The sequence below is a fragment of the Oryza glaberrima genome, chromosome 7, assembly GCF_000147395.1.
Source record: "Oryza glaberrima chromosome 7, OglaRS2, whole genome shotgun sequence".
NCBI classification, from domain to species: Eukaryota; Viridiplantae; Streptophyta; class Magnoliopsida; order Poales; family Poaceae; genus Oryza; species Oryza glaberrima.
Genome location: NC_068332.1, coordinates 5,275,199 through 5,286,706, shown reverse-complemented (window position 1 = coordinate 5,286,706; position 11,508 = coordinate 5,275,199). Strand labels below are relative to the sequence as shown.

The window sequence follows — 11,508 nt, the reverse complement described above, 5'->3', positions numbered from 1 at the left end:
TTGGAGGTCCAGAGAACATGGATGATCAGAGCTGCTCCGGCGTGGTGTTTGCTAATCTTCCCGAGCTGATCGTCTTGCCATCGGCGCCATCGCTGGACAATCAAAACGACGAGGCGCCAGTGTTCTTTGAGTTTCCAGAGAGCATGGATGACATTGTTGGCTGCTTTGACTTCGCCGCCATGGACAACCAGAGCTGCACTAGCGCCATACAAGAGGAGCCCTTTCTTCCTCCTGCAGCAATGGTGAACCATGACGATGGCTATGCCTCTAACAACGCCGATCAAGGTTGCTCCGGCGCCGTTCCTCGTCCTGCAGCAGTGGTGGACCTTCCCAATGAGACTGACGGCGCCGATCAGAGTTGCTCTGGCGTGGGGGACAACTCTACCCTGTTGTTTTCTGATGTTACCGGGTCAATCGATGAGGATGAGCTGCAGAGTTTTGTGCCTGAGTTCGCCGCGAGCAACCTGTTCGTCTCTCTGCCACAAGGAAGCTGTGAAGCTGATGCTGAAGCTGACAGCGGTGGTGGCGTAGCGCCGGCGCAGTTTGCTGAATTTGGAGGTTCAGAGAGCATGGATGATTCTTCCATGATGTACCCGTTGAACTTTCCAGCAGAAGCCGGTGGCGGCGGTGGCCGTGCAGCACCGGCATCGTCTTGGGTGTCATCGCAGCACAACCAAAATGATGAGGCGCCAATGTTCTTCGAGCTTCCAGAGAGCCTGGATGACATGGTTGGCTGCTTTGACTTTGCCGCCATGGATGGCCAGAGCTGCACTAGCACCGTGTCAGAGACTGCTCTGATCGAGGAGCTCGTTCTTCCTCCTGCAGCAATGGTGAACCATCACGATGACTCTGTCTCTGACATCGCCGATCATGGCTGCTCCGGCTCCGTTCCTCCTCCTTCAGCAGTGGTGGACCTCCCCAATGACTCTGATCAGAGCTGCTCCGGGTACTATGAGGCTGAGCTGAAGGTTCCACTTGAGTACGCCACGCGCAATCCGGTCGACTCTCCCGCAAAAGGCGGCAATGAAGCCGAAGTTGACGCCAGCAATGGTGCAGGGTCCATGATGTCGTCGCCGGACAAGCAGAAGGAGCACTCCTCATCGGGCGTCATGGACGTGGAGGCTACTGGTTTTGGAGTTCCAGACAGCATGGATAGCCTGAGCTGCATCGACTTCGCCGAGACAATGGATGACCTGAGCTGCATCGACTTCACCATTGATGATGAGCTGTTCGATCTATGGAGCTAGAGATGGATTAGCAGTGACATTGTCATTTGTTGAAGGAAAGAGATTCTTCTGTAGATATAGAAGCAGAGATGTATAGGAGCTTAGTCCTCTGATGGCTTGTATTTATTAGCAAAGCTGAGATTATTAGTTGTTGATAGGTTGGATAAAATATGCTTAAGTAACACTAATTGTAATCTTTATTCATGGTAATAAAATATTTGCCTGATTCATTTGTTTATGCCAAGACTGTACTCTGCACGAGTTGGATTCATTTCAGACTCTCAAGTCTGTGAATTTCAGAAAAGTTCAGACTTGGGTTGACAGTTTCTGTTTCATGGTCTGTACATGTCAATTAATTGTCACATTGTTCTGGTGGCACAACATTGTCCTGTTTGAATTGAATACAAGCAACTCTAGCATGTTTCGATTCGTCAGTTTTACTCAGCATGGATAAAATCTTTCAGAAGTTCAGGTGTTGGTAATAGGCTGAGATCATTAGTTATTGATTGGTTGAACCAAATGTGCTGAAGTAGAAATTTTTGTAATATTTATTCATGGGAATAAAATATTTACTTGATTCTTTGTTTGTGCAAAAGTACTCTGCATGAGTTTGATTCAGTTCAGATTCTCAAGTCTGAATTTCAGAGAAGTTCAGAGTTGAGGTTGTTGTTTATTTTTCAGAGAAGTTCAAACTTGAGTTGATCATTTATTTTTCAGAAAAGTTCAGACTTGCATTGGCTAGTTGTGATGTTGAAGCTGATGCGGGTAAGTTTGGAACAGCATTACAGCAACAGCTAGCTAGCTATGCTACTGTTTTTTGTTTTGTATGCACATTTTTGTTTAACAGCTCCCTTCAATTTTAACCGAGATCAACAAGGTTCTGATTGCACCAAAGCTTCTCAAATGGCATTTTCAGTGTCAGAGTACACATTTCTGCAAGCTGGTAAACACTAAGCTCCTTGATCAGGGGCTGCACCAAAACAACTCTACATGAGCACCAGGAAATTAAGTTGGGGTCCAAGGTACAATACATGGCCATTGGTTGATCTGTGATCATCAGAACAATCGGTAGCTGCAAACGCGCTGACAAGAGTTGACTGCATTCTCTGAATAAATCGAGTATGAAATGTACATATTCGGTTTGAAATGTCTGGACTTGTGATCACCAAGTATTGCAGCGCATCAAAAGTATCAACTTCTGAAAGTTATAGTTCAAGAATGGTGAAACATTCGTGTTATGAGCTGGATTGTGTTCAGACATGCTTTCCCTGAGATGGGATGGAGTTCAGACTTGAGAGTATGTGTCATGGACTGAGCTAATTGAGCTGAGATCATTAGTCATTGATTGTTTGGATTAAATATGCTTAGGTTGCAATAATTATTTGCTTATGCCAAAAGTGTTCTCTGCATAGGCGGATCAAGTTCAGACTCCCTAAGACTGAACTTCTCTTGAGTGTTTCTTGTTCATGGACTGTACACGTCAAGTAACTGTGTCAACTTCTTTCTGAATGCCAGATGTATGCAGAAACAAGTGTTTTAGTTGAGATCACTATTGATTGGTTTAACTAAATGTAAATTTAAAACGAGTGTATGTAAAATTAATTAATTGTTAATTGGTTGAACTGAAGCGTACTTGATTCTTGATTGAATTGAATATTTGAATACTAGTCCTACTTGAGTTATTTGCTTACTGGAGTCTTGAATCCTTTGTATGTCAAAAGTGTATTGTGCAAACCATAATATGTAGTTCAAGGACGAACAAACTGCATGCACAAATATGAGTTGCTTCGAGTGACAGAACACAAAATTCAGCAAAGCAAGGCTAAACTAATTACCAAGGAAAACGGCGTTTTACCCGGCTTCAAATTACCCAGCTTGGCCACAAGCCCACAATTACGGGCCCGCTAATAAGTAGTAACCGCCGTGATTCTAATTTGCTACCAAATTTTCACTCAAAATCAGTTGAAATTCAGATGTTTCTGCCAAATGTTCATTCAAAATCAGAAATTCCTTCCGGCAGCAATCGGTAATTCAGTTTTTCTTGGAATACCAGATCCTGCAGGTTCTGTAATTCAAACTGCATCCTAAAAAGAATTAGAAACAGACGAGTAGCTTCAGATCAAGCTCAGCTCAACAGGAAAAAAAAGACAAACGAGGATGAAATTGTTCAGAAAATTCCCATTGGTAATCATGTGCCCAAGCTAAACTGACAGTGATACACGGTTTTCCCATAGTCTTAAAGGACAAGTACCATGCATACAGATCACACCACCACAAGTTTGTCGACATTTTAAAAAGACGGTAAACCAGGCTGATAACATCAGCTTGTACCGTCGGAATACAAACAGGTATCTGATATAGGAGTATTTCATTATTGTAACTGAATGAGATAGCATCATTTGCTCCATCTGGGGAGCAAATTAAGAGACGAAGTAGCTCAAGTAGCCTCAGCAAGCGAAAGCAGCAACATCTTTGTCTTTGGAGAATACAAGAGGCGCAATGGTCTACCTGCAAGAACCAAAACAGCAAACGTCACATATGGTAAAGGAAACAGACAGTAAAAACCAAAGATAAATATAAGCATGGTGGACCATGGAGTACATAAAAACTCATGGTCATGGCTATGATACTATGGAAAAGGTTCTAGAGTTGCCCACAGTAAGGCCTTTTGGGGACAAATATTATCTTTTATTACCAATAATGCAAAATTATCATGTCAAACCACAGGATGATGAATTACTTGAAACGTGTTCACTAAGTCAGCAGAAGTTAAATTGCACAAAAGATCAAGAAACGTGTTCTGTAGCACCCAATACCATTTTTTCCCTGGCAGGAGAGTTGCATGTCTTTCGTTTAAAGAAAGAAGAACCAACAGTGCATGACAACACACAGTGTCACTTCAAAATAGGCATGCCAAGCGACCAAAGGGCACTACGGACAGGGACCTAGAATGTCCGACCCGCAGACTCCGGAGTGTAGCACCCAATACTGCGAACTCAATAAAATGACTTGTACCTTAACAAACATTTAACTTGTCACCAGTCCAGCAATATGATCCCCCTAGCTTAGCCCTACTGCCAGCACAATGCATAGTCAATGCATCGATACCTGCCAGTTTGGGCACCTAATTGTGTCAATATATAATAAGAATTTCAATGCATGGCTCACAGTGTTCAAGAAGGCGCTAGTCAAGCAGCTACCCAGCGACTAGACACGCCGAGGCGACGCCTAGGTATTCCACCACAAGAGGGGCAAAACCATGTATTAGAGCGGAGGCAAGAGTTTCGATCAGGTGAAAGTATAAGCAGTGCAAGACAAGCACTGAAGCAAAGCTACGGAGAAGCAAGGTAGGAGGAGCGCTTGCTTGTCGCGGCACCGCGTTGGCCATTGAAATGGAGGGAGATGGAGGGAGGGAGGAGGGAGATGGAGGAAAAGGAGATGGGAAGAACGCAAGGAGGGAAAGAGACCAATCTGAAGGAGAAGAAGCTGCTTACGGTGCTCGTACAGTTGCTCTCGTCCATGTCAGCCGCAGCGCCAATGTATCCCATGGTTGATGTGGACAGAGAGAGAACGATGAAGGCGGCAGCTGTGGGAATGGCATGAATATAGGAAATCCTAGTACACTCATGGGCCAAGTGGGCCCTGAAAAATCACAGCCGTTGGATGCAAGTTATGTAACCCAACTACCCCATCGTCTACCCCTCCTCCTGGCTGCATAATGCACACACTGTCGCCCGAAAGAAACACAGCACAGCAGCATCGAGCCAGCGAGCAGCAACTCCAACTCCGAGCAGCTCCGTGCCTCGTGAGCTCCTCCGAGCAGAGCCGAGCCCTCCCACCTCCATGTGCCACCTCCGCTGAGCCCCGCCAAACCCTGCCTAGCAGCGCCAAATGCCACCTAATCCCGCCTCGGCAGGTAGCCCCCGACTAAGTGCAAATCGCGGCGGGACTTGCCACCTAACGCTGATTTTTAGAACACTGAAGCAATCACATTCAAATTTTAAGACCTTAAAACCAATGGACACATTGTTACATTGTAATGCTAACATGAGAGGAACAAAAGGAGGTGGAAGGGATGAGACATGGATCAAGATAAAACTGGTTTACAATCATGATCCTTCCTCACCCAGAAACAACGATCAGCAGCAATTATACTCCAATTTTCATGTACTGATCCTAGTATAGTCTAACATTTAACATTAATTGCTACATTTGCAGGGAGAACCACTAGCTGTTAAATACAGACCCATGTAGCACAAAAGAAAAGCATAATGAAAGGTGTGGGTATCTATGCAATGCGCTATATTTTACCACCTTTTCTAGTGTCTACTTTGTACATACAATAAGCATGCCGAAACAAATCTGATGAAATCATGGAATTTAGTTACATTTTTTTTGTCCGTTTTAACCATGAAACTAGTATGCTTTGATTCTTTCTAATGTATATTTTCATTCATTGAGAAGCTCTAATTGTTAAAAGGCTTAAATCAAGAAGACTTGTTCCACACACCAAATGCCTTAAAAAATATAGTACCACCATTGAAAAGTAGCTACCATTGCAATGCGATATAAAGAAAACATCAGCAAATAATACTTACATAATCAGTTCAGACCACCCTCCAAGCTCAATAGATTTCCAGTATAAATGCCAACGGATCTGAAATCTGGCAGCACCAATATATCAGTGTATGTGTCATCTTTTAGATCATAACTTTGTAGAACATTAGTTCCCCGCAGTAGGAAGACAATCTTCTCATCGTCTAACAGCAGCAAAGGATAAGCATTGTTATTATAGTATTCGAAATCTATGCTGTACTTCTTAACCCAGAGTCCTTGCTCAAGATCTGACAGAAACCACAGGTCCATGGGGGAACCGTATACAGCATGCACCATCACTAAGGACCCATTCAAGTCGGCTAGCGAGAGTTGCTCCATAATTTCCAAGGTTGAGGAGATAACAATCATATCCCGTCCCCTGGCGACTGGTTTCGGTCCGTTTAGAATACCCATCCATTCCTCCGTCTCAAGGTTAAATGGAACTATGTTACCTGGTCGAATAAGCAAGCCATCATTTGAGCAATAGAGCCTCGAATAATCTAACAGGAAATACGCAACCCCATTGATGACCACACTTCTCATATTGTTACTTGACCAAACACTCATATTGTTACTTGAACAAACAGGTAGCTGAGGTCCTTGTATCGCCCTCCATTGCAAAGCGCCAGCACTATTCACGGTCATGATCTCGCACTCGTATAGCTCACATGGGTTACCAGAACCAAGGAGACGGAGCACCTTGTACTCTCCTGTAGAGGGGACCTTCCCAAAAGCACAGGATTCCATTATGAGACGGCCTGAACTCAGCAAATCCTCATTATCCGCAGAGATCCTCTTTGCCGGGCTGTAGGTAGCACCGGTGACCGGATCCAGCACGGTGGCATCCAAGGGGCTAGGCCCTTCAACGAGGCAGACGAGGTCGAGGCGCGTGCGCTGCACTCTGGATCCACTGACGTCGGTGTAAATAGTCTTGACGATGTCGCCGGAGGACAGGTCGACGATGTCGACGCCGCAGGACTCGTCGCCGCCGTCGTCATCGGAGAAGGAGGCGGCGACGTACGGGCCCGGGTGGCGGGAGGCGTGCGCGTCGACGAAGGCCCGGTCGGAGGCCACGGCGCGCCACGACCGGCAGACGGCGCGGAGGCGGCAGACGTCCCTCGCCGGCAGCCGCAGCATGATCTCGAACAGCGCGTCGAGGGGCAGCCCCGCGCACCGGCCCGCCGCCCGACGACCACGCCGTCCCCTCCTCCTGCTCGTCCCCGGCGGCGCCATCGCCCACCCCGGATGCCCCCCCGATCTACGTAAAACCACCAAATCGTGAGAAATCCTCCTCTTATAGAACGCGGTGATTACGACACGGCGGATCCGGACGGCGGCGCGAGAGAAGGGGAAGGGAGCGTACCGGGGGGGAACTCCGGCGAGGTGAGGTGAGGCGGGCGCGGCGGCGAGGTCGCAGGCGGCGGCGAGAGGGAGTGGATGAGGAGTGGAGTGGAGTGGAGAGGCGGCGGCGGGTAGAAGTAGCGGCCGCGGCGCCGCTCTCGCTGTCTGGATGGGCCTTCAAATGGCGTCATGTCCAATCCAGCCCAAGCCCAACCTATCTGTGCGTTCCGTTGGGGCCTGGCCCATAGGCAGCAGAGAGTACGGCCCATTTGGAGGTTTCGTTTGGGTACGGCCCATGGACGCCCACAAAGGAGAACGGCCCATTTGAGTGATGTGTTTGGGTCCGGCCCATGAAAGCCCATAAAGCAGAGGAGCTCGAGGAACACTGAAATTTTTACATTTTAGCTTTTCTTTTAGACTGTATAAATAAATAGATCTTAAAAAACTATTTTCAGAAATGAATCCTTTTCTGGAGCCCTTTTTAGAGGCTAGCCCCTAGGTTAAATGGCTCGGCGCCAATAAGACTAATGTCGATCTCTCTTCCCATGAGGCTGTTCACAGTGCTCCTTGATGTCGAGTGGATTCGCCGCTCCATCTAAGCCGCATGATGCCGTGGAGAAGAGAAAGTGTGGGCCCTCGGACCTTGGCATAGATACTCGGCGCTTTGGATGGACACGAGTGCTTCCTCTGAAAAAAGCTAAAAAAAAGCAGGTGGGAAGAAAGAGGGATGTGGAACCTATATGAAAAAGCAGCTGGGAAGAGAGTTGGAATCTGGCGGGAAGCAGTGTTGTGAGGATGGCCTGGCCTGTGGTGCTGGAATATTTAAAGAAGCCTCATCCGATATGACATACTAGATTCCTCTTAGGCTATGTTTGGCACTACCTGTTCCCATCCTCTCTTCCTTGTTTTCCGCTCGTACACTTCCCAAATTGCTAAACGGTGTTTTTTTAAAAAAATATTTTCTATAGAAAAGTTGTTTTAAAAAATCATACTAACCTATTTTTTAATTTTTTTTAGCTAATACTTAATTAATCATGCACTAATCCATCGCTCTGTTTTCCTTGCGAGACCGTTTTCCTTGCGAGAGGTGAGGGAACATAGCCTTACTAGTACCTTGCACTGTAAGAGCAAGTATAATAGAAGGCCGTTAGAAGGTTGAATGCTAAGGTGGATGAGAAAAGAGAGGAGAGAGAGGGAAAGCTAGTGGTATGTTTAAAGCCAGCTTAGGTATAGAAACCAAGAAAATATGTAAGAGAAACATGTGAACCATATAGTTTATAGTTAAGAGCTAACTACTACATGAGTTGGCTGAGAGGTAGATTGTAAAGATCTTATACCACATTTGACGTGATTTGGGCTCGTCGCCTACCACGTCATAGTAAAAGGCCGGCAGAAGGGGTAATTAAATAAGTTAGAGGTCTACTCCATCTGTCCCAAAATAACTCAACATAAGATAGGATGTTACCTATCCTAAGATAACGAATCTAGATTAAGTTATTTTGTGATTCCCTCCGTCCCGAAGAAACAAACCTAGGAGGAGATTTGACCCCTCCTAGTACAATGAATCTAGACACTACATCTCCTCTTAGGTTGGGTTTTTTGACGGAGGGAATATTTCTTACGAATAGTAATTTTAGGGGCCTATTTATGAAAAAAAATAAAAAGGGGCTTAAATGTAAAATTTTCAGTCGAGAAACACAAGGTCCTCATCCGAAATTGCTAATTGGCGACTGGTCACGCGCCCCTCCCCCATGCGGATGGACGCGTGGCGCGCGTAGGAGGGGGAGGGGGCACGGCGGCCCCGCGCAGTGGGAGGGCCGCATTCTTTTTTTTCGCCGGTTTTTGTGGGTGTTTTCTTCGGTTCTTTGTTTTTTTAAAAAAAACATCACATATATAAAGTTTGTATATACAGTATACAAAGTTTATATACGTACATATATAAAGTTTATATATGCGTATATATAAACTTTGTACATGTATACGTTATATAAACTTTGTATATGTGTATATATAGAATTTGTATACGAGATGTTTTTCTCCCTTTTTTTGATTTTTTAAAATGGACGTATATAAAGTTTGTATATATCATATATAAACTTTGTTATATGTCATATATAAACTTTTGTATATGCGTATATATTTACATATAAAAATATTTTTTTTAAATAGTACTAGTAGTATATGATAACAGTAGTAGTGGTGTAGTGGTACTAGTTACCAGTAGTAGTACTAGTTCTAGTTAGTACTACTTCCTCCGGGTTGATAATACTTGTCGTTTTAGATAAGGGTGAGGTTAAACTTTAGAATCTAGAATCTTTGATTACGAATCATTTTTAAAATATTTGTCTTTCAAATATGATGACTACATGTATAGATTAGTCTTAAAAAGTACTTTCATAAAATTATATATTTATTAACACTTTTATATATATTATAATGAAAAATAATAGCCAAAGTTGTTTTTCGGAGATCGTGCCATTGTCCAAAACGACAAATCTTATCAACCCGGAGGGAGTAGTAGTTAGGTTGCTTTCGATAGGATGGGTTGGGAACCCATCCCCTCCGCACGAAAAATGAAGCAGTCTATTAGCACGTGATTAATTAAGTATTAGATTTTTTTAAAAAAATAGATTAATTTGATTTTTTAAAGCAACTTTCGTGAAAAGTATTTTTTTTTAAAAAAAATATACCGTTTAGCAGTTTGAAAAGCATGCGCGCGGAAAATGATGGAAAAAGGTTGGGAAACTTGAGGTTGGAACGGAGCCTACTAGAACTCCAGTTACTACTAGTAGTACAAAGTACTACAGTGGTAGTTGTACTAGTACTAGTAATACTAAGTAGTAGTAGTATATACTGTACTCCGTATAGTAGTACCAGTCGCCCATTAGCCACCCCCGGTCCTCATCCACCTAGGCTTTAAAGGCTTCGTCACTTCCACACATCCTCTGCTCCGCTCTGCTCCACCAATGGCGCCCACCACCCCCGCCTCCTTCCTCCGCCCGCCGCCGCTGCCCAACCACCACCACCACCCCCGCATCGTCCGCCTGCCCCCTCCCTCGGCGACCTTCCGCGTCGCCGACCTCCTCGGCGGCCGGGGACTCTGCAACGGCGAGGTCGGCATCCGCAAGGAGCTCGCCTCCGACCCCCCCGCCGCGCCGCCATCCACCACCGCTTCTTCCGACGAGCCCGCGGAGTCGCCGCCGCCGGCTGCGTCCGGGGTGGACCCGGACGCGTTCGACAAGGAGATGATGGGCCTCACCGGCGGATTCCCCGGCGGCGAGGTCGGCCTCAAGGACTTCGTCGCCAAGAACCCGCCTCCCCCCAAGCCGGCGCACAGGAAAGGTCTCGCCGGCGGCGCCGCCGCGACCACGGCGGAGCGGCCGAGGGCGCCGGAGCTGCCGCTGTTCCTCCCCGGGATGGTGGTGCTCGTCAAGAACCCCGACAACGCCTACCACATGTACTGCGGCATCGTGCAGCGCGTCACCGACGGCAAGGTCGGGGTGCTGTTCGAGGGGGGGATCTGGGACAGGCTCATCACCTTCGATCTCGACGAGCTCGAGGGGAGGGAGAAGGGCCCGCCCATGGTGAACCCTAAGTCCGTGCTGCTCGAGTCCCTCGCCGCGGAGATGGAGGACGATGTGGCCAAGGAGGAGGAGGGAGAGGAGGCCAGGAAGAAGGAGGAGGAAGGCACCGCCGCCGCGGCTTGACCACCATTGCTGCTTCTGCTTCTTCTTGTATGTATACAGCTATCTATATTTTCTTAGATGATGGAAGTGAAAGGGGTATATATATATATATATATATTATCTATTCGATGAGTAATTTCGAAGTGAGTAAATGTGTTGTTGTTAATTGCTATATGTACAGTTGGAATCTTAGTGTGAATTGGCACTATGAAACAAACGATTCGGAGATAAAAGTTTAGCATCTTTGTTGAATTGCTATATGTTTGATCAATTTGATCACGTTTGGTCTGGATTGCTAGTGAAATGCCTACAAGGGCACCAGTTGCCATAGTTCATTATGTTGGTAGGATTAATTTTTTTTTTTACAAACTTGAATTATCATCTCTTGCTTCTTGAAGCGAAGAGGCTATGACAGTCAGGTAACCAGGCTTTCATGATTGTAAATTGTACAGAGTATGAATGTTCAATTGTTCGTTATTCCTGACATGACTTCAAAATCCCGCAGTATTTCGCACAGCAACTATCTATGCATTGTAGTTTACATTTGCCTGATAGCTGGTTTCCCATGATTTTTGTTTATTTGAAAGTGTTGGAATTAATGAATGGGCCTTAGCCCACTCAAAGATTAATTCTTTGGAAAATCACAAAAGCCCACCTCA

General features: G+C 45.8%; 2 protein-coding genes across 2 annotated transcripts; one reads left to right on the top strand and one right to left on the bottom strand.

The window, feature by feature from the left end:
• Nucleotides 1–3,337: 3,337 nt before the first annotated feature.
• Nucleotides 3,338–7,266, bottom strand: LOC127778599 (F-box/LRR-repeat protein At2g43260-like). Its single transcript, XM_052305217.1, has 3 exons — nt 7,186–7,266; nt 5,825–7,080; nt 3,338–3,734 (listed from the first exon to the last, which is right to left on the bottom strand). Exon 2 carries the CDS (start codon nt 7,053–7,055, stop codon nt 5,829–5,831), a length of 1,227 nt encoding a protein of 408 aa, XP_052161177.1. The 5' UTR covers nt 7,056–7,080; nt 7,186–7,266; the 3' UTR covers nt 3,338–3,734; nt 5,825–5,828.
• Nucleotides 7,267–10,042: 2,776 nt separating this feature from the next.
• On the top strand, nt 10,043–11,297 carry LOC127780914 (NAD(P)H-quinone oxidoreductase subunit S, chloroplastic). Its single transcript, XM_052307904.1, has one exon. The coding sequence runs from the start codon at nt 10,130–10,132 to the stop codon at nt 10,868–10,870; it is 741 nt and encodes a 246-aa protein (XP_052163864.1). The 5' UTR covers nt 10,043–10,129; the 3' UTR covers nt 10,871–11,297.
• The last annotated feature ends 211 nt before the right edge of the window (nt 11,298–11,508 follow it).

Bases quoted from the DNA above. Each gene is read 5' to 3' on its own strand.
- LOC127778599 (XM_052305217.1), bottom strand. From the start codon at position 7,055: ATGGCGCCGCCGGGGACGAGCAGGAGGAGGGGACGGCGTGGTCGTCGG.
- LOC127780914 (XM_052307904.1), top strand. From the start codon at position 10,130: ATGGCGCCCACCACCCCCGCCTCCTTCCTCCGCCCGCCGCCGCTGCCC.